The 23,733-nt window shown below is 42.2% G+C and overlaps 1 protein-coding gene across 2 annotated transcripts in view; it reads left to right on the forward strand.

The window, feature by feature from the left end:
* The first annotated feature begins 13,894 nt into the window (after positions 1–13,894).
* The window catches only part of NWD2 (NACHT and WD repeat domain containing 2), a 175,609-nt gene continuing 165,770 nt past the window's right edge, over positions 13,895–23,733 (forward strand). The window contains exons 1-2 of one of the 2 annotated variants that reach the window (XM_058546865.1): positions 13,895–14,308; positions 17,563–17,613. In XM_058546865.1, the coding sequence (XP_058402848.1) occupies positions 14,158–14,308; positions 17,563–17,613 (202 nt within the window). In that variant the 5' untranslated portion in view covers positions 13,895–14,157. The remainder of the gene's footprint in view (positions 14,309–17,562; positions 17,614–23,733) is intronic. The other variant, XM_058546864.1, reaches the window with a different exon arrangement.

Here is a 23,733-nt window from a genome sequence, read left to right on the forward strand (position 1 = left end):
CTGTTACAAACATTTGAGCACAAATTTTGTGTGGATATATATTTTTGGTTTTTTTTGGAATTTCTCTAGGAGTGAAATTGCTGGATGATATGGTAATTGTGTTTAACAATTTGAGGAACTGTCAAATCATTCTCCAAAGTGACTGCACCATTTTACATTCACATCAGCAATGTATGAAAGTTCCAATTTCTTCACATCATCCCAATAATTGCTATTATTGGCTTTTTTATCATAGTCACTCAAGCAGGTGTGCAATGACATCTTACTGTTGTTTTGATTTGCATTTCCCTAATGAGTAATGATGTTGTGCATCCTTTCATGTACTTATTCTTCACTTGTAAATCTTTTCCTTGGGGAAATGTCTACTACATTCTTTGATTATTTTATAATTGGTATATACGTTTTATTATTGAGTTAAAAGACTTTATTATATAGTCTACATACAAGTCCCTTATCAAATATACAATTTGCAAAGATTTTTTCCCATTCTATGGGTTGTCGTTTCACTTTCCTGATGACATGTTTGTAGAACAAAGGCTTTTACCTTTAGTGAAGTCCAATGTTTCAATTTTTTCTTTTATTACTTGTGCTTTTGATGTTATATCTAAGAAACCATTGCCTAAGCCAGAGTCACAAAGATTTACTTCTCTGGCTTTTGGTAAGAATTTTATAGTATTAGCTCTTACTTTTAAATTTATGATCCATTTCAAGCACATTTTTATGTACGGTGTAAGGTAAGGGTCCAAATTCACTCTTTTGCATGTTGATATCCAATTGTCTCAGAACCATTTGTTGAAAAGATTCTTATTTCTCTCATTGAATTATCTTGGTACCTTTGTAAAAAAAAGCAATTAACCATAAACATAAGGGTTTATTTCTGGTCTCTTAATTCTGTTCTTTCAATTCTATTCTACATGTGTCTATCCTGTGTGAATACCACCCTATATTCCTTACTGTAGCTTTGTAATAGATTTTGAAATCTGGTAGTGTAAGTCCTTGAACCTTGTCATTATTTTTTTAGGATTGATTTGGCTAGTCTAGGTTTTTGCATTTCCATGAATTTTAGGGTCAGCTTGTCAATTTTTGCCAAAAAAAAAAAAAAAGCTCAAATAATTTGGGGAGTATTGCCATCTTAACAATACTGAGTCTTCTGATCTATGAACATAAGGTGTCCTTTCATTTATTTAGCTCTTCTTTAAATTTTTTTCAACAGTTTTGTAGTTTTTGATGTACAAGTCCTGCAATTCTTTTGCTAAGTTTATTTTTAATAAGTTCTAATATTTTGGATGCTATTGTGAATGAAATTGTTCTCTTAATTTTTTTGTGTTGTTCATTGCTAGTGTATAGAAATGCAATTGATTTCTGTATATTGATCTTGTATCCTACAACCTTGTTGAATTTATTTATTAATTCTAATTTTTTTTTTTAGTGGATTCCTTGGGGTTTTCTACATAGCAGATCATGTCATCTGCAAATAAAGATAGTTTTACTTCTTCCTTTCCAATTTAATGCCTTTTATTTCTTTTATTTCTTAATTTCCATGTCTAGAACCTCTGGTTTGATACTTATAAAAAGAATCGCTGAGATTTTGAGGTTGGTTGTTACTGCAACATAACCTTCCCTTTATATCAATACTGCAAATATTAGAAGAAACAAAATAGAGATAGATTCCATTTAGTTGGCACAATCAGGGAAGGCTTTTCTAAGAGTAACCTGGAGAGGCCAAGCCTTGAAGGATGAAAGTAAAGCCATTCAGTATGAAAAAATACAATATTGAGTTCTATACATTGACTTAGAGTAAATCTGTAAAGGAAGAGTGGAGACAAGACAGGAAAAACAAGTTAGAAACAGAATATTTGTAAAAAGCTGTACTGGAGAATTTGAGGCTCAGTACAGAGCCTCAAATTAGGAGGCTCTTGGAAAAGCCTAGAGAGGAAGCAGCAAGTGCCAGAGCTAAGAAGCATTTAGTTCTGCCTGTTCCCAGATCCCTCCTGTGCTCACATTTAGAGCTTCAACAGTACCTACATTCTATTTACCCAGGCGATTAGAGCCCCCCAACTCCATGCTAGAGGATATTTACTAGCTAATGAGCATGAAACTAATACTGAGCCTTATTCCTGGCTCTATTTTGATCTTGGACCCCAATATTAGGAACAGTATGGCTTTTCTACTTTAAAATTGCAAGATTGCCTTTGAGATTCTGTGATCTCCTTTTCTGCTTTGCCAGAGGCCGAGGAATCAATGTGCTTTTCTTGCCTTTTTCATGTTGCTCTAGTTCATTCCTTACCTAGATTTTCTCATCTTGGTTAGACTGCCTGTGGAGTAAAACCCAATGTCCTCAGCTCCTACTGGTAGCCCCGCAACCCTTGTCCCCATCCACGCAAAAACAAGACACAAAGGGCCAAAATTCTTCAAATGGAATTTAGTTTATTGATTGATTTGATTTTGTTTGTTTTCACTAGACCATATGGATATAAATAAGAAATAACAAAAACTACGAAGTTTTTAAAATCTGACATAGTTTTGTTGTCATGATCTCCTTTTGAATTAGCAACTGTGAGTCTAGGTGGGCTTCTCTTCTAACAATAATGTTCATTATTAAATACCAGACACTGTGCTAGGCCCTTTAACATGTTTACCATTCCAAACTGCAAAGTAGGCATCTTATGTCCATTTCACCGAGAAGGATGCTGAGGCTTAGAGAAGAAGATTTACTAGCCTATGGCCACAATTAGCAAGTGTTGGAGCTGGTATTGGAAACAACATTTATCAATTTGTCTCCAAAACCCACATCTTGCTATCATAGCCTACTGCCTTTTTACATAGAGCTCATCAAACCCCTTTTAGATTACTGCTCTTGTACTATTGGTCATTGTGACCCTTTCCTTCCATGCAGCCCTTTTTTCTAATGTCTTTTCAGTTACGTACTTGTCTTATTGGGTTTATTTGTGTTTAAGAAACCTCTAAATTGATTAATGGTCATTTCATTAGACTCTTGTCCCACACAGGTACCATCTTTTTGGAGTTGTCCCATACTAGATTGGACTTCCTGAGAACAGGGTTTGTCCCTGGAACAAAGAAATGCTTGACAAGTGTTTGATGAAGAAACAAAGAAATAAATGAAATGGATGAATATATGAATGGACAAGTTTAATAGCTCATTCTTGCAACTGGCATTTGCACTGTGTAGAGGCCATGTCACCCTTTAGCAGAAAGAACATGGAGTATGGCACAGAGATTGAATCCCAGCTTCACTGCTTACAAGCTCTGTGAGGATAGATACATTACTTAATCTCTCTAAGCCTCAGATTGCTCATTTGTAAAATGAGTAATAATATCATATGGCACATGGAAGGCCATATGAGATAATGAAGGTAATGAATGCAATACAAAGTAAACATTCATTGAATATTACTTCCCTTCCCTTCCATTTAAGACAAATATTGCAACCTGAGTTTCCTCCTAGTTTCCTTGTCTCGAGCTAGTTCTCCTTTGCCTGGGTAATTGTCTTGGTATTCTACCTAGCATCTAGAGATGGAGTATATCATGTTTGAAACTCAGATTCTAGAACCAGGCCACCTGCATTAAAGTCCAGGCCCCACTACATCCTAACTGTGTGATCTAGGAAAGTACCTTGATGTTACCTCGCCTCAGTCTCCTCTTCTGGAAAATGGGTATAATAATAGTGCCTTCTATTAAATAAGTTGATGTCTATAAAGCTCATAGAACCATATCTAGCCCAATGAAAGATATTTAAATGTTTATTTTTATTACTGTTACTGATATTATTATTACTACTACTACCACTACTTTAGGCACTTAAGTAAAAGAGCCCTACAGTGTTCTTCTTGGAGTTAGGATTCCAACTGAATCTCTGCCTACTTCATCTGCTGTTGATCTCCTCCTACTGTGTGTTTGCTACTGGATACCACAAGTGCTGGATATCTCTAAGTTGTTTGCTGCTCAAAATTGCCCCCAAGTACTTGCAATATCCTGAAATTAGTCCGTCTCAACTTCAGGATCTATTTATTCCTTGTCTGTCCCATTTTGAGATACATAGAGTTCTACTGTTCCAAAATTAAGTGGTCTCTAGATCACAGAGTGGTGAGTGTGTGTGTGTGTGTGTGTGTGTGAGTACACATCACCTCTGCTGTCACATGTTTTCTGACTCATTGCTGTGAGCAGTCATGTCTCATTTCCAGACAGCAGCCCTTCCTCTTCTAATTCATTGTCTCTAATCTGCTATGATTTTGCCAACCAGGAAAACCCAGATTGTTTGAATTTTGTATACAGTAAGTGTGAAGAGACCCTGACAGAGAGACTCTAGGGATCTCCCATGAGGCAAGGGAGTGAGTGTCAGTGTGTGAACATTGTAACACATAGTCTGGATGCTTAGAGGATTCTTTTTAGCTCACTTTCTTATTCTCAGTTGTGGTCAGGAGAGGTGAACTCTGCCAGGCATCTGAACTTTAGAGAGGTGGAGTATCGTTATTCTAATTTTAATACCAGGAATACAGAAAGCATTCAATTCATCTCTTATTCTTAGCATCCAAATGTTCTGGGCCATATGAGAGCAGAGGAAGTATACTATACATTTGCTGGGGAGAGGTGTGTGAGGGTTTTGACAACCTAACCCCTGAGCCTCCTTCAAGTGTTTAGAGAATTCTGCACAGCCTGAGTCTAGATGCAGGACACATAGTCTCTCTCCCTGGCATTTGGCCCCAGAAGCCAGAGTGAAGAACCGTACAGGGCAATCATGATGGTAACGTCTAGTGCCCCGTGGCAATGGTGCCGGCGGTGGTATCCAGTGAATGGTACTGGTGGTGGCAGGGGTGCACTGCAGAGTTAAGGCTTCAGGAGCAGCAGTTGTCAATCCTGTCCTAGACGTCCGTCCCTGTGACACTTTAGGTGGATCAAATGAGCTGACGTCTTATGATCTGCTCCCATTTTCCAAGCCTGGTTCTCCAGCCCTCCCAACAATGCTGTTAGTATCCAAAAATTTTCCAGTAAATTGCTTTATGTTTAAGGCAATCAGCAACAGTTCTACGGTTTTCAGCCAAGAACCCTGTGTAGGACAGATGAGAGATTTCTTATTTTTCTATCTAAATCATATATAAAGCAAGCACTTGATTTCAAAGGATAGTTTAGCCATATATTGGCTTATGGTCAGCAAATTTTATTGTCACATCCCTATTAATTCAATTATTCAGAGAAGGTGGCAAAATTCTACTTTGACTTACCACTTCCTATTTAGTTTTACTCCTCTGAGTATATGAAAACCCAGCAAGTAGTGTAAGTCATTTTTAAAAATCACTCCCCCCCCCACGTTTTCTTCTATGAGTTTCCATTTTGAGTTGATTTTTGTGTATGGTGTAAGATAAGTGACAAATTTCATTCTTTTGCATATGTATATCTAGTTTTCATAACAACATTTATTGAAGAGACATTCCTTTCCCTATTTTGTATTCTTGGACTCTTGTTGAAGAGTAGTTGACTATATGTGCATGGGTTTATTTCAGGCTCTCTATTCTATTCTATTGGTCAATGTGTCTGGTTTTATGTCAATATCATACTGTTTGGATTACTGTAGCTTTGTAACATAATTTGAAATCAGGAAGTGTGGGACCTCCAGCTTTGTTCTTCTTGCTCAAGATTGCTTTGGCTTTTTGGTATTTTGTGGTTCTATATGAATTTTAGGACTGTTTTTTCTATTGGTCTTGGCAATGATTTTTTGGATATGACACCAAAAGTACAGGCAATAAAAGCAAGAGTAAACAAGTGAGACTAAAAAGCTTCTGCACAGCAAAGGAAACCATCAACAAATCTACAGAATGGGAGAAAATATCTGTAAACCATATATCTGATAAGGGTTTAATATCCAAAACATATAAGAAACTCATACAACTTAATAGCAAAAAACCAAATAACCTGATTAAAACATGGCAAAGGAACTGAATAGATATTTCTCCAAAGAAAACATACAAGTGGCCAAAAGGTTTATGAAAAGATGCTCAACATCACTAATCACCAGGGAAATGCAAATCAAAACTACAATGAGATGTCACCTCACAACTCTTAGGAAGGATATTATTTAAAAAACAAAAGAAAACAAGCGTTGGCAAGGATGTGGAAAAAAGAGTACACTTGTTGTTGTACGCTGTACACTGTTGGTGGGAATGTATATTGGTACAGCTTTTATGGAAAACCATATGGAGTTTCCTTAAAAATTAAAAATAGCACTATCGTATGATCCAGCAACCCCACTTCTGCGTATATATCCAAAGGGCTTGAAATCAAGATCTTGAAGAGATACCTGCATTCCCATGTTTACTGCAGCACTATGCACAATGGCCAAGATACGGAAACAACCTAAATGTCCATCAATGGATGAATGGATAAAGAAAATGTGGTATATACATATACTGGAATATTATTCAGCCTTAAAAAAAAGAGAAAAAATCCTACCATTTGCGACAACATGGACTGCCCTAGAAGACATTATGTTAAGTTAAACAAGCCAGACACAGAAAGACAAATACAGGCACGTGTCGCTTAATGACGGGGATGCATTCTGCGAAATGCATTTTTAGGCAATTTCGTCGTTGTGCAAACATCATAGAGTGTACTTACACAAACCTAGATGGCATAGCCCACTACACACCTGGGCTCTATGGTACTAATCTTACGAGACCACTGTTGTATATACGTTGACCAAAACGTCATTATGCATGCAGTATGATCTCACTTACATGTGAAATCTAAAATAGTCAAACTCATAGAAGCAGAGAGTAGAATGGTGGTTGCCAGGGGCTAGAGGAAATGGAGAGAGGATTGTCAAAAGGTACAAAGTTTCAGTTATGCAAGATAAGTTTTGGAGAGATACTATACAGCATAGTGTCTATAGCTAACAATACTGTATTGTATGCTTAAAATTTGCTAAGAGGGTAGATCTTATGTTAAGTGTTCTTACCACACACATGCACACAAAATAATAATAAAGGGGGCAGGAAGGTGATGGATATCTTTCATGGATGGATGGACCTTAGAATTGATGGATATATCTATGGCCTAGAGGGTGGTGATGGTTTCATGGTGTATCCTTATCCCCAAGTCATTGAGCTGTACATTAAATATATACATCTTTTTACATGTCAATCACACCTCAATAAAGTGGTTTTAAATATCACTTTTTAAAATGAAAGGAAAGAATTATAGAAGTCTTTATAAGGAAAGGTTCATTTGGATGACCACCATGATGTCCTTGCTAATATGAAGTACACAGCAATTATTTTTTGATAGTAGGGGAAAAAGGGAATCTAGATAATTTTTTGCTACTTTCCAAGACAATCGGCAGCAATTTGACTTCAGTATTTGTGTTGTGGTATGGTAACTTCCCAGAAGAGTGGAAAGATCCACAGGCAAATATCAACTCAAAATGAACATAAATGTGTTTATTTGATTACTTTGTTGTCCACTAACTCCTAAAAAACATTTCAGGAAAGAGTTACTCAGTCTTCCCCTGAGGCCTGAGCTGTGGATTGGCCATAAGCCATCATGAGTATTAAAAACCAAAGAAATATGGGTATGTGTACACACACATGAGAGAGAGAGAGAGAGAATATTCATGATGCTGAGAGAGAACCAGAGATGAAACATGGAAAAACAATAATGTCCTTTTTCCAAAGGACATTTCCAATTCTAGGTTCCAATTTTTCTTGAGATTCAATTCTATTTCTGCCCTTGTGTTCTGTAATAAAATCTTATATTCTTAAAAGAAATGCCTTGTTGGTTTCAGTTATTTACCACTAAAAATCTTGACTAATGCAGAATTAGATCTATATTTAGTGTCTTTGAAAATATTATACACAATTATATTTTTATAATAAAAATATATTACAAATACATATAAACAAAAAGATTAATATAATATATATTTATATAATAAAAACCTACACTATGTTTATCTTGAGGGAAAGAAAATAAGTCTCCTAAATTTTAAATTTGCTCCAAATGACAGCAGAATGATCTTTCTGTACTTATCAAGAAGTGACAGGAACTGAAATTTAAAACCTATTTTTGAATGACTTGATTTGCAAATGTTTCTCAAAACTTCAAAGCAATCATAAATGCTGCCCATTCTGTACTACTAAATGTAAATAACCTGTCGATTTCTGCCTATTGTTTTCTAAATTTAGACAATAGGATAATTTACATTATTGATAGGTGACTGAAGAAGATGCAGAGGCCAACTCTGTAACTAATTCAGGCTAAAGGACTGTGATGGGGACCATTATTTTGTGAAGAAATAAATTTTATCAAATAATAAATATAAAGCAAAACTGTCAGAGTGGAGAGAAAAGGGGAAGAGGCAAAGCCATAGTAATTTTTTAGAAAATAGAATCCATACAATTATGTTTAGAGAGACTGTGATAGAATTATCATCTATATTCAATTTCTGCAAGAAAAATATCCAGGAAAAACAATTTGTCCATTGAAGTATTTTGGAATAAAAGTAAAATCAGCATACATTCAACCCTAACACTATTCTAGCTAAGTAAGAGCATTTAAACAACGAGAAAACAAATACAATTGACCTGGGCAATATATTTAAGATATTTGGGCCCTTTCAGTATGGAATACTGTAAAGAGAAGATTTTTCTTATCTTATTCATATGGATTTAGTGTTGCATAGTAGAAAGACTCCATCTAATATAAAAATGAGATAAATCTGGTTCACATTCTAGCTTTGCTACTTACTAGCTATCTGAACTTAGACAAATCATGTAAACTCTGTGAGCTTGTACTCATCTACAAAACTGAGCTGTTAATGGAATTAAAGGATATGGAACTTAGCTTTTGCTCAAAAAAAATATAGCAATCAATGTAAACAGGCAATGTAGCTTAACGTTGCCATGCAAGTAGAGTGTTTTATACCCTATATTATTTGGTTTGCCTAATAACCAACGTAAATTTTATAGAGAGGTATGAATGATGTTCATCACTTTGGCCAAATGGATCTTGTTACATGTTGGTAGCCATGTGGTATATTGTCATTAATCTATGGTTTGGTGTTCAGAGATCTAGTTTTGACACTGGCTCTGCCATCCACCAACTGAGTGAACTTAGACATGCCACTAAAATCTGTTTATTGCTTTTTCATATTAAAACAAATGGGGGAGGGGAATATAACCTACCTCACAGTGTTAGAATCAAAATGAGTTAACACGTATGAAAGTGCTCTGTAAAAAGCAAATCTCCAACTAAGTATCAGATGATGGAACAAGAGAGAAGAGGTTGTTTAAAGGTACCGTATTTGAGATTAATGTCATGAGGGAGAAAAAACCTTGGTGAAAATAAAACATTTAATTTAGAAATATAAAATAATCTTCAAAGTTTTTTTAAGAAACTCACCTTACTTTCTCCCACTTTGTGTGGTATACATAGTGCTCTCATTACAATGTGAGTGTTTAGAAGGTTGTAAGAGGCAGACTGATCAAAAAATACATTAAACAGATTTGAAAGGGGGTGGATATAAAGTTAGCATTTCTGAGTCATGAAAACATCAGATAGCAATTTCAGAAAGGTGTAACTTTATTTAAAACCGAGCTGCTATGAAATTCTATCATGCCTCAGACACCTCCGAATCAACAATCTCTGTTGGTAAATTGTTATGCTGACAAATTCTCACATAAACTGAAAATTTCCATTTTGTAAACAAGTAAGTGGGTTCCCAATGGGTATAGCTTACATCCTGAGCTGGAACTTTGGAAAGTAGAGTCCTCATCAGAGTGACCCTGTATAATCCATTTCTCACATTAGCAAAGCAGATTCAGATATTTATCACCTCAGTCAGAGAGGCACTATGAACATTAATGTAATATTAAGTCTGATACTCTTACTCAAGTTTGGGAAACACAACAACACAACATTGGCTTCACTGGCTAGGTTCCTGAGATAGAGCAGTATGGTATGCTAACTTGGTCATCATTATAACACTAGGGACTCTGTCTCCACTCCTATTCATAAGAGGAGAAATACAGAACACTGGTCTGGAAGCATCTGGGCTAGGATATTTGATGCACACAAATGTGAGTGTACATGCAGGCAAATACAGGTTGGGTAGTGGATCTTCCTTTTGCTATGTCAGAGTCAGTCACAAGGGCTCTGATTATGTGCTTTACGATCGCCACCCCGTCACTTAAACAGTATGAACTGGATATGTCACCCACCCATGTAGCTGGATGAAAAATCACCAGTCATTGCAGGGAAGGGAAGTCGGTGAGGTATATTTGCATACCATGGACTTTGGAACAGGCAACCTGCACTTACATCACAAAAGGTATACAAGGGACAGCAGTGTCCAAGAAGGGACATCAAGTGGGGAGATAAGAGGTGTTGGGCCTAGACCCCAGATACAGTGGGATTAAATGAGATACCTATTAAAAGCCCAATACAGTGTCTAGCTTACAGATGCTTAGTATATCAATATTATCAGAAACTAGTTTTCCTTCCTCCTGTTTTATAAAATTACTTTGTGGGAGGGGCATTATCTAAATATCAAAGGAGTTGGATTCCATGACCAAAAGGTCCCTTGCAGCTCTATGAGTAGGATGAACCGAGCAGTAATTTTACCTTGGAGCAGCCCTGTTTTATTAAGGGCTGGGACCATTGTTTGATAAAGATAGGACACCTCTCTCTGGTCCTCTGCCTGCTAACTGGGGTGAGTGAAAGGATGGAGAGAGGAATACCTGTTCTTGACCACAAGCTTGGTCCCAAGCCCACTTTTCATGTACTTTTATCTTTCTATTTCTAGATGCTTTAAATTCTCCAGCCAACTTCAGGGATGATATGGGTTTACCTGTGACTTTACGAGGAAAAAATAGGACCCCCAAAAAAACAGTATTTGGAAGTCTTTGATACTCAGTCAACACCCTGCAAGTTGGAAGAGACTAGTCCTGTGTGATCTTGTGGACACAGACCTTCTTTCCTGTTTGGAAAGCAGAAGTGATAACCAGCCTTCCACATCTGTACATCTATTTTTTAGGTTACTAAAGATGTCAGCCAGGGCCAGATCTGGGCAAAATAAGAAAATAGAGGTGGTGTGTTGCAAAGAGTGTGAGACAGGGGCCACAAAACTGGATCCCAGCTGTAGCATTAACTAGTTACATGACCTTGGACAAGGCATTTCTCTTTTTTGAGCCTTGGTTTTCTCATGTGTAAAATGGAAGTAATAATAACATGTTCAATATTCACTGAAGAGGAGAAAATGTTTGTAAAGTGTTTTAAACAGATATAAAAACAAAGTAGTCTCCAAACTATAAGTCAGGGCCTGCCTCCCCATTCATCCCTGCTCCTTCTCTTCCCTTTTCAGTTTCTTCCTCTCTCCCTCCCTCTCCACTAGTATAGCCAACAGTTCCTCAGGGTGGGAGATAAATCTAGTTAATTCATAACAAAGTCTTAGCACCATAGGAGACTCTTCCCTTTTGCCATCTGCATGCTAATGAATGAATCTCTGGTTTTAGGATATCAGAAGTTAGCAAGAGATAGGATGGAAGAAGGCAGGAGAAGAACGTATATGTGTGTGTGGGGTGGGAGGTGGGGGTGAGTGATCTCATATCCTTGGGCAGAAACCGCCCTGATAACCCAAAGGCAGCAGCCTGCTCTACCTGATGCCAAGCTGGCTGTGCAGTGCCCTTTAAAACATGGACCCACAGAGAATGTGAAATTCTCTCTCCTCTGCACCCTTGGTCTGCAGTGACTCTGGCAGATGCTAAACTTCGGCCTGTCTAGAACAGTTAATTAGGTTATAGAGGCTGCCAAAAATCCCAAAGTCATCCTAAGAAAGTGCAACACTTTGGGATCAGAAGCAAAGGTCAGAAGACACAAATGTTAATCCGATTATTGAGAGAAGCCAGCAAATAAGTTGGGGGGGGGGGGAGAGGGAAAGAAAAGAAGGCAGGTCCTTGACAATCTGGCAACTCATCAGTCTCTTATAAACAGCATTGAGTTCAAGCATTAAGTGTTCCCGAGTACTTTCTCCAGTAATAAATACTGTATATTCATAAGGGATAATACTATATATTCATAACCTGTTCCAGAACGTTTAGTCCATACCTCCTGGGACATCAGATCCTTCAGGGATCTCCTTCCTGCTGGAGAACGTTTCCACCTGGGAGTAATGAGGCTGGAGAAGAGAAGGAGATAATTTGCTATATGGAATCAGTTGAAGAAGCACCCGGGTACGTTCAGGGCTTCTTTATTGGTTGCATCAAGTTATTATTACAAAGTAAGAGCTGCTGTCTGCCCCCTGGTTTTCAATACTGGAGAGGCAGGCTTAAAAACCCAGAGACCCAATTCTTCCAAAAAGGTTACCCCAGAAAGTGTGTGTTCGGGATGGGTTGGGGCAACAGAATGAACAGCAGTGCGTAGGACTTCACTGCCACCAGCAGGGCCCCGAAGAAGTGCAGGCCAGGAGGAGAGGAGGAGCTGCCTAGAGTAGAAGCCCCAGGCGAGAGGATAAAGGTTGCAGCTGAGCTGCCTTCACCCTGTGCCCACTCCCTCCCCAATCTCAAAGATCTGGAAAAGTTCTTCCTGTCTCAAAGACAGCAGTTCCTGCCCTAAAGCTCAAAGTGATGGGTTTGGAGACTAAACTCCAAGTAAGGCTCCAAACACTCCCTCCTCCCTTCCCCCACCCCACAGTACAATTACACTTTTATTCTAAGAGGTCTTCCTTCCTGTGTCCTGGGATTTGCAGTATTTGTAGATGAAGTGGAGTGTGGCCCGGAGATAGCAATTTTACGGCTGGGTCCCTCTGCATCTCACGTCACCCCCGCCATGGACCAGATCCCTAGCGCCATCCACCTCGCGCCCCTGCCGCAGTTAGCACAGTCCTGCGTCCGGTCCAGCCACTGTGGATCAGCGCAAGGTGGGGCCGACTCAGGCTTTGCACTGACTTGGAAAAGCGGCCCAACGCCAATTCCTATTTCTCACACCCGGCCCCAATCCGGGGCCGCCTGCACTTTGCGGGACGTTGCGCGGGGCGGCGCTCCCCGGAGTCCGCGCTCGCCCGCTGGGCGGGCTCCCGGCATCCTCACAGCCGGCGGCCCCGGAACCGCCGGGCTGGCTGAATGACCCGGGGCAGGAGCAGGAAGGACCCCCTGGTGCCTTAGAGACCTCGGGAGGGCTCCCAGCGGAGATCCGCTCCTGGAAAGGTTCCACGACCACGCGGCGAGGAGCACGTGAGCGGCGCAGCTTCGCTATAAAAACCCCCGCTCTGCTGCGCTTGAGGAGGGAGCGGAGCGGCAGGACGCGCCCACCTGCGCCACGAGAGACAGGGCGACGGTGACACTCCTTCCAGGACGCCCGAAACAGTCCCGAGCTTTGATGCTTCAGATCCTCGAGGTCCGGGCTCTGTGCGTGCGTCTAACTTTGAGGCCGGATTCCTGGCACTTAAGCAAAGACGCGCCGACGCTGACGCGCGTGCATTCCCGAAAATGCTCAGGGCTTGTTTGACCTTTGGGAGAGTTGGAGGAGTAGCAGGAATCTCGGGCTAATTTCTTTCTTGTCCTCCACCGAGGCAGCCACGAGCCCTCAAGCTCATCCTCAGAGAAGCCCGGGAGGCCCCTGGGCAGCCCGAGGCCCCAGCCCCCGCCACCCTTTAAGCCGCGGGTAATTCTTGCGCCCCGCTGGAGGCAGGTTCCGGTAAACTGGGGACGCCTTTCGTAGATAAAGTTTGGTCTGCTCTCTTCGCCCGCTCAGTCCCCGCCGCCTTGGCGGCCCCCTCCTCCCGCGGCAGGCGCGGGCGGGGAGATGGCCGCGGGCTCTGCGCCCGGTGCGGGCGCTTCCCGGCGCAAAGGGGCGCCGCGCGCGTAGCCGTCGCCACGCTGACCTCCTGCTCCCGCCCGCTGCTGCGCTGAGCTCCGGCAGCGAGTAAAGGTAGACGCCCAGAGGGACAGGCGGCGGCGACAGGGGCCCAAGCGTCCGTATGGCCGCTCCCTGCCGGCCCGTGGTGTGCGCCACGGAGCTCGCCGGTGGCGCCTCGGGCTCGGAGCGGCTCTGAGCCGCGCCGCCTGCGGGGATCGACCTAGCTGTTCCGCGGAGCCGCGGGCAGGAACCCGAGGAGCAGAAGACGGCGGCGCCTATTCCTCCCAGAGAGCGATGTGGCCGGCCGGTGCGGGCACCAAGCTGCCCTGTCCCCGGGACTCTGCGCTCCGGCGGGCGGCGTTCTCCGGGAACCTCACCGCCCTGCCTTCTCACCTCGTGCCCGCCGGCCGCAGCGTGCGGGTCTTCATCAGCGCCAACCCTGAAGGTAAGTCCCTCGCTCGGCTTTGTCCGTCTGTCCTGCCCGTCTGTGCGGCGGGAGCCGGAGACAGTGTCCGCAGCACAGCCGGGTGCGCCGTGCGTTCCCCGCGCTCCCTTCCTCCAGCTAAAGCCGGCTGCCCTGAGCGCGTGGGAATTTAATTTGAATCACTTTTATTCTCCCATCTCTCATCCCCCTCTACGGGCTGACTTCCCCTCGGACACTCATTCTCGCCCCCTGGGTTATTCCGCCGGGTCGAGCCAAGACATGTGCAAGGCATTAGCAGACGCTTCTGGAAGCTCCAACCTGCCGCCACCACCACCACCCAGTTTCCGTTTCTTTTAGCGGTTTCTTTTCCAAGGTTATCGCAGATGCAAAGAGTAGTTCCTCTCGCTCTGGGTTCTGCGGCATGTTCCTGAATGGGGGCTCCCTCTTTTGCTACTTGTTCTGGCAGAGGCAAAGTGGGCATGGAGTTGCCTGAGACTCGCGGGTGCGATGGTGGGTACCCTTTGCCTTGGACGGCCGGGGAGACACTTGTGAACCGAAGGCCCGCGGTAGTCGAGGGGAAACGCGCTGTGGGGTCCCGGGATAGGCTGGCGCTCAGCCGGGCGCTGGTTTCCCAGTGGAGACCTCAGGATGAGCTCATCTCCAGAGTTGGGTCCCGGGTCTAGAGCCTGGCCTTCTCAGTCGTTTTCCTGCTTAAGGCTGGGCACCTGGTAGGCGCTAACTGAAAAACTTGTTGATTTATTGAATTCACAAATCACAGCGACTGAGCGCCCGATGGTTAATTCTTTGCTCATCACTGGCTTTCAATTCTCAGTCCTGAATGTTAACTTTCATTCCCAGTAAGTGAAGAAAAAGTAGGATGCATTTGGCTTGAGCTGGATGAAACTGCAGGAATTGCTCTTTTCTAGAAAAATAAATGTTCGACTGTAAGACGAGCTTATAGGATACTGAAATAGACGTACGAGATCTGAGACTAACTTTTTCTGCGCTCTGACAATCCTGGGGTCTGACAAAAAAAGTAAAAGGAAAAAAGAAAGTTGACACGCAGTCATTTGAAAACCCAAGGCTCTGGTTCTTGTAAAAAGCATTCAGAGAGGACCAACCAAAATAACTTTCTAAAAAAATGTTTTAAAAAAAGCACTAGCAGAAATTTCAGGTGAAGCTCACATTATGGCAAAGGGATTGGGGAAGGACTCTGGTGACCCACAGTAATTAGTATTACAAGGACTTTGTACTGTTGAGGGAGGGCAGGACTGTCTCTCAGTTTACAAGTCACTGTCACAGAATTTAATAATTAAGGAGGCTTTTAGGAAGTTACAGTACACTCTAAAAATCCTTTTATCTCACATATGTCTTCCAGGATTTTTAATTAAATCTGGATAAACATTTTTAAAATGTTTGAGAGAATTGTGTTAGAAAATGTTTAGTCTTGAAAATTTCATTTCTCCCGAGCTTAAAATCTCATGAGAAGTGTTTAATCTGATGTAAAACCAGCTAAATGATTATGTTTTTCTTTAAATAGTTTGCTTCTAAAATACAGTGAAAATTCTGTTAGTATCATCAGTTAATTTTTTCTTTAAACTTGTAATTTCTAGGATAAAAATCAATGAAAATGAATTTAAATTGAGTCAGCTTAATATTGAAATTCAAGATTAATGTCATTTTTTAAAGCCTGTACAGGTGATTTTTCACATTCTCTAGTTTCTTGAAATAAAAGCTTTAGCATGTATTAATCTTAGGAAAGAAGAACCAGTGAAGGAGGGAGTTGCCAATCATGCCTTCTGGCCACTATTTGAGCTGAGCAGCTTGCACATTGATCTTACAAGACCAGAAATGTGAAGCTTACCTGAGAAGTTGCAACAGGGGCAGGATCTCAAATTTTATCCAGATTGGAAAGCTGAGAGTATGTTGAATAGAAAAGACGGAGATGGGTATTTTTTTAGGACCTGAACATGAATTCAGCGTTGCAGTCTTGGTAAATACTCTGTCAGAGGCAGCATTTTACCAAGAGATCTTTATGGATGCAATTCAGGAAGCAAATGGTTGTGTTTTGGTACGATCCAATATTAGATTCTTGGCCAATACTCAAGAGCCTCTCTACTGTCAAATTAAGATAAAGAACATTGTGTCATGCTTTCCTTTACAAGCGGAAATCCAATTTATGCTCTAAATAAAAGCTGCTTTGTGTTGAACTCATAGCAATACTTTTAAGAGTCTAGCAAGGGTCTCCCGTAGATTATTGTTTTAATAGGTATTGCTTTGCAAGGCTATATGGAATTACCCCATTGGTAATAAAGATAATACATGTCTTTAAAATGGAAAAATTACTTTCCCATGTAGTAGCTCATTCAATATTTTAATTTTGATTTGCGTCCTCAAACCCAGTGAGGATGGTGGACCAGAGAGGGTTCTGTTTTACAGATGAGAAGATTGAGGCTGTATGAGGTTAAGCTACTTGCCTGAACTTATATAGCAGAATGACGAAAGGTGGAGCCTGCAGGGCCCTCAAAACATCTTAGTATTTTTGGCTCAGGCTAGGTTCATGGCAGATTTCTGTGAAATATGTTACCCCTGTATGGACAAGAAAATAAGCAGAATATAGTGGACGAGTGCTGTCCTTACTCTTGAAGCCTGAGCCAGACGAAGCTGAGGAGCAGGAAGGGAACATGGCTGCCCCAACCCACTTCACCCCCACTGAGAGGTAGCCTTAGGGGCATTCAAAGAAATTTCAGAATGTTCTGAACTCTAATGGACATGTTCCTGTCCCAAAGCGTGTCTGCTTCTGACCAGTCCCCACCACATGAAAGACACTGGGGAAGAACCAGTGAGGGGGAGGCAACAGTGTTGTCACAGATTCTCTAACATGGATAGGCCTCAGACTTCATCTAGTCCCACCTCCCACCCAACATAGCAATTCCATCTGTGGCATCTTTATTAATCCTTGGAAGTCTTCTAGTCATTTAGCCACTGTCTCTCTGCCAGAACGGCACTTATACCTCCTTAGAATGATGATTCTAAAACACATATAAAATCCTCCACTGTGATTGGACTGAATTGCCCATGAATATGCAGAGGAGAGGAGCCTCCACAATTCTCTGCCTTTTATTGAAATTCAAGGGGGCCTAATAAGTAATATTTCTCTTTCCTGCCTCAATTCTTAACCTATTTAGAGTAAGGTAATGTCTTAGTCATCTTGGGCTGCTCTAACAAATACCACAGACTGAGTGGCTTAAACAACAGACATTTATTTTTCACAGGTCTGGAGGCTGGAAAGTCTAAGATGAAGGTGCAGGCAGATTTGGTTCCTGGTAAGTGCTCTCTTGGTTTTCAGATGGCCATCTTCTGAGAGAAGGCTCTGGTCTCTCTTCCCTTTCTTATAAGGACACTAATCCCATTATGCAGCCCCACCCTCTTGACCTCATCTAAACCTTATTACCTCCCAAAGGCCCCACACTAAATACCATCACATTGGAGGTTAGGGCTTCAACAGATGAATTTAGGGGGTATACAAGCATTTAGTCCATAACATTCTGCCTCTGGCCCCACAAATTTCATGTCCTTCTCACATGCAAAATACATTCATGCCATCCCAACGGCCCCTAAAGTCTTGAGTTGTTCCAGCATCAACTCTAAAGTCTAAAGCTCAGTCTCGTCTAAATATCTAAATCAGATGGAGGTGAGACTCCAAATGGATTTTATCCTGAGGCAAAATTCTTCTCCAGCTGTGAACCTGTGAAAGCAGATAAGAGACGTGCTTCTAAAATACAGTGGTGGGACAGGCATAGGATAGACTTTCTTGTTCCAAAAGGGAGAAATTGGAAGGAAGAAAGGGATGAAAGGTCCCCAACAAGTCCCAAACCTAGCAAGGCAAATTCCCTTAGATCTTAAGGCTCCAGAATAATCCCCGTTGGTTTGATGCTCTGCCGTCTGGACCCACTGGGGCAGCAGTCCTGCCTCTGTAGCTCTGCAGAGAGGGAGTTGCCCACCAAGGCTCCAGAAGGCCCTGTCCCCAAGGCTTTGGGCAGAGGCCATCTGCCCTGTTGAAACCCAGGCGATGCCCCCCTCAGCCTTTGAAAGGAGGCAGCACTGAGGATCTCTGAATCTCCTTTGGGGTCATTCTTCCTTTGTCTTGAATAGCACATGTTCACAGCCAAGTAGCTCTGTGGTCCAGTCCTGTAGAATCTAATAAGTCTGACAGCCTTCCTTCGTTTCAAAGTGGCTGTGTTTCTGCCGAGGTGCTCCATGGTTTCACACCCATGCTAGTTTCCTTATGAAATGGTTGTTCAACCAGACTCTTAGTGTTCTCTTCAGAACAAGCTTTCTTACTTTTTGCAAAATAGATAGGCTGAGAATTTTTCCAAATCTTCAAGTTCTGGCTCCTTTTTACTTAACAGTTCCTTCCTCAATTCATCTCTCTCCTTTTACGTTTTCCTACAAGCAGTCAGGAAGAACCAGGTCTCTCCTGCAGCATTTTCTTAGAAATCTCCTGAGGTAATACTCAGTTTCTTTGCTTGCAAGTTCTACCTTCCGTAAAACACTAGAACACAGTTCAGCCAAGTTCTTTGTGACTTTATGATAACAATCACCTTTTCTCCATTGTCCAATAACATGTTCCTCATTTCTGCCTGAGACTCACCAGAATGGCCTTTACCATCCATATTTTATTCATGATTATTTATATATTCTCTAAGAAGAAGGAAGCTTTCTCTACAGCTCTCCTCTTTTTTTTTTTTTTTTTTGGTGAGGAAGATCAGCCCTGAGCTATCATCTGATGCCAATCCTCCTCTTCTGTTTTTTTTGCTGAGGAAGATGTTAGCCCTGGGCTAACATCCATGCCCATCTTCCTCTATTTTATATGGGATGCTGCCACAGCATGGCCTGACAAACGGTGCGTCGGTGTGCGCCCAGGATCTGAACCCTGAGCAGCCACAGCAGAGAGCGCGCACTTAACTGCAACTGCTGCGCCACCGGGCTGGCCCCTCTCCTCTTTTGTTTCTGAGCCTTCACAGGAATTGCCTTTAATAGTCACTTCAGGGCAATCTTGGCTTTTTCTAGCATGCATCTCAAAACTCTTCCAGCCTCTATACATTACCCAGTTCCAAAACTGTTTCCACATTTTTAGCAGCACCCCACTTCTCAGCACCAAACTCTGTCTTAGTTTCTAATATTGCCATAACAAATTACCACAAAATGGGCTTTAAACAAGAGAAATTTGTAGTCTCATGATTCTAGAGGCTAGAAGTCCTAAATCAAGGTGTTAGCAGAGCCATGCTCTCACTGAAGGCTGTGGGGAAGAATCCTAGCCTCTCCCTAGCTTCAGATGGCTCCTGGCAATCCTTGGGGCCCTGTGGCTTGTAGCTGCATCACCCCAACCTCTGCCTCCATGGTCACAGGGAAGAAGGCCATGTCCTCCCATGGTAGAGAGAGAGAGAACTCTGTGTCTCTTCCTCTTATGAGAACACTAATCCACTCATGGGGGCCCAGCCTCATGACCTCATCTACACTTAATTACCTCCCAAGGGCCTCACCCCAAAGTACCATCACATTTGGGGTTAGGGCTTCAACATATGAATTTGAGGGGACACATTCAGTCCATAGCAGGTAAAGTATAAAGCAGAAGGAAGACCACGATATCGCCTTTATTACTGACGAAAGCCGATACAGGCCCATACTCCCTTATCTATGATCCTCCGGGCCAGATGTGATTTTGGACTTCCAAGTTTGGTAAGATTTAGGGGGGAAATGGTAAACATGCTGTTGATTATGTGGGGTGTGGGATAATATCACATAATCAAATATGAATATGTCTGTAAGGAAACATGACTCTGTCAGTGTTGTGCAGTAGAACTGACTGCAGTGTTGGAGGGTCTTGATCTGTGTTGTCTTATGTGGTATCACCAGGAACATATGGCTGTTGAGCTTTTGAAATGTCGCTAGTATGACTAAGAATCTGAATTTTCAATGTTATCTTGTTGTAAGTGATTAAATAGGCATATTATGTGGCTACTGGCTACTCTTATCAGACACGAAGCTCAAAGTGTAGTAATAAGGACTGTAAGTAGCTTCATGTCCGTTTAGGTCAGGTTTTGCCACTAACGACTCAGATCACTTCAGGTTTTGCTGCCAGATGAATTGGGGGAAAATTTTGTTTTCAACACTTTGGGGATTTGGGAATTGCAGGTAAGGGCCATGGACCTTTTTTGGGGTATGTGGCTTTTAACTCTGGGAAAGTGGGTTTCGCAATACTGAACCTCAGAACTGCACAAACTTATCCTCCCAGTCACTATCAATGCACAGGGCTCAGACCTGCCCTCCACTCCACCAGTGGACAGAGTTGACCCTTTAAAATTTCAGACATGGAGGAGCAGAGAAGAATGACAGGTTTACTTACAAGAGAGAAAGGAGTCGGGCTCTTGGTGCTCCGATTTTCCTTCCAAATGCATCCATCAGATGAAGACACTTCTCCTCCCCTGAGGAGCAAGTGATGGCATGTTCAGGGCTCCTGTACTGTTGGATCTCCCTCTGTGTGTCAAGAGACATCTTGGAGTGGAGAAAAAGATACTCTAACACCTATTATTATACATTTTCCACTCTCCAGATTTATGCACTGGTCATCCGGGAGAGTTGTGCACTTTGGTTCACAGTATTAATGATCAGATGCTCAGTCTATTCCCACTTAGATTTTTGACTTTGCATTTTCCTTGACTCTTTTCTCCATGTCTTTGGGGTCTTGGAAAGCTTGTTCTCCATTTTGGCAAAAGCCACAGTTGAGAGAAATATTTGCCCTACAGTTATTGCAACCAGTGGCTGTGTGCTCCCAGGCAAGAGGCAGAAAGACGTATAGCAAGAAATTCGTGTAAAACCTATGAATATTCTTCACTTTGGTTCTTCTTACCTTCCCTGCAATGCTAGTTATTTCCAAGCCTCCTTATTTTTTCATTGTTTTTATGAGTAATCAGAAAAAATACAATTAAGCAGAGAAAAAATATATATGTGTGTGTATGTATATACACTCACAGCTGTTTTGATACCCTAGAAACATATTTAAAAGCTAAGGGTCTTAAAATAATATCCTGAACTATTTTATGATAAATGCACATAGGACATTTATAATAAATGAGTTCTAAAATTTTAGTGTTTGTATCCTCAAGTCCTTCAGCAAACATTATTCAGGCAGGAGAGAGTGTTAGATATAAGTACAGACTTGAGAGCCAGTCTGTCTAGGTTCAAATCCTCAGTCTACCATTTAAAGCTATGATTTCTGGAGCAAGTTGCTTATCTTCTTTGTTCTCGGTTTCCTAATCTGTAAAAGAGAACAATAATAGCACCTGCCTCACAGGGTTATTGAGGAGATTAAATAAGCTAATAGATGTAAAGCACTTAGAACTGTGCTGGGCACATAGTAAACATTAAGTAAATATTTGCTATTATTCTCATCTTTATTATGATGAGTTGCCATTGTGATCCAGACATGTGTAGGTATGAGTATGCAAAGATAAATAAGACATTTCCAACCTCAAGGAGTGCAGTCTATAGAGGCACATCAGTTAGAACTCAGTAGTCAAATAAAAACCACTCCAGGGGCCGGCCCCGTGGCGCAAGCGGGTAAGTGTGTGCGCTCCGGTGCAGCAGCCCAGGGTTCGCCGGTTTGGATCCCGGGAGTGCACCGATGCACTGCTTGGCAAGCCATGCTGTGGCGGCGTCCCATATAAAGTAGAGGAAAATGGGCATAGATATTAGCCCAGGGCCAGTCTTCCTCAGCAAAAAAAAGAGGAGGATTGGCAGATGTTAGCTCAGGGCTGATCTTCCTCACAAAACCACTCCAGATACTTCAGAGAACTAGGTGCTCCCAGAAATTGTTGTAAGCATCAGAGGAGTGAAAGGGACACCACTAGGCATTTCAGTGACATTGCCAAAGCTGTCACCTGGAGGGCAGGAAACTATAGAAGCCGCTGCTAGTATCACAGCCCGGGTACTGGGTAGCCGGCCAGCTTCTGCGAACACACATCTGCGAAATCGTGTGTCAGCCACCACATCTGGTGGCCCAAGAGCTTCCCTGGTTCCCTTGGCCCGCCAGATGTCACGCAGGTACGTCCCTCTGGCAGAACTGGAGTTGCATTTGGACCCTGGCAACAAGTAGGACTAGGAACTTCCAGGCTTCCAGCCCCTACACCACAAGGGAGAGAAAAAAAGGAAGTGGTAGTGGATACTCAACACCAGGAAAAGGTACCTAGCCCAGGGGGAGGCTGGCACATTGACTCGTTCACTTGTTCAGCCAGTAAATATTTATGAAGCACCTGTTCCATAAGGAGTGCTATTCTGGTGCTTAGAGTAACAAAACAGGCAGGTCTCTGCCCTCGTGGAGTTTACATACATAATATGATATATGTGATGAGCACTGTGCTGAAATATGAGCAGAGCATTAAAGAGACACTAAGGAGGAGTAAGCTAGTTTGGGGGCTCAGAGGGAGAGGTTGAGGGGGCTCCCCAAAGGAACAAATAGAGCCAGGGTGTAAAAACTATGCTACCCAATAATCTAATATGAGGCAAAGCAATGATGAGATCTCTGCAAGGAGTAGAAAGAGATTATCCTTTTCAGTGAAGAGCTTTTATCTCTTTGAGTAGAGTGGAGCTGATGTCTTGAAGTAATATTACCATTTGTCCTTTGAAGGTGGCTCATTTAGATTGACATTTAAAAGAAAGCATGGCTTGGACCATATAGGTACACCATATACGAATAGATCATGACTTTACGGTTTAATAAATCATCTACAGAGCTTTTAAAATTTTTGTTACACCACAGCAATGACACCATTTGCCATTTTAAAGAGTGTCTGCAAGTTTGTATTTTATTTCTGTTTCAGTTGTCTATTGCTGTATATCAACCCACCCCAAAACATAGTGACTTAAAACAACGATTTGTCATTTCTCACAATTCTGTGCCTGGGAATTTGGGCAGTGCTTGGCCTGCAGAAGAAGGGTGGTTCTTCTGTTCCATAAGGCGTTGGCTGCAGCCACTCACTTGACTGCATTCAGCTCAGCCTGGGTGGGGCTGGGCTGTCAAGAAGGCTTCACTCATACCTCTGGCTCCTCCATCAGGGCTCACTCTCTCTAGCTTTACTATTATCGTTCAGGAGTCTAGCCCAGGATTCGTTATAGGAGATTGCCTTCCCCAGAGAAAGGAAACGACAGCTGCTGGGCCCCTTAAGACTTGGGCTGGGAGTCCCAGAATGTCACTTTTGCTGCATTCTGTCTGTGCAAGTCATAAGGCTAGCCTAGATTCAAAGGGAGGACAAATAGACCCCACCTCTTGATGTGAGGAGAGGCACGTGCATGCAGGGAGGGGAGGAATTAATGGTGGCTGACTTCGTAAGCAATAAAACTCCCAGTTATCTTGTGTAGTTACTTTACCTTTGTTATAATTAGAT

This window comes from Diceros bicornis, chromosome 8, assembly GCF_020826845.1.
Source record: "Diceros bicornis minor isolate mBicDic1 chromosome 8, mDicBic1.mat.cur, whole genome shotgun sequence".
Classification (NCBI taxonomy): Eukaryota; Metazoa; Chordata; class Mammalia; order Perissodactyla; family Rhinocerotidae; genus Diceros; species Diceros bicornis.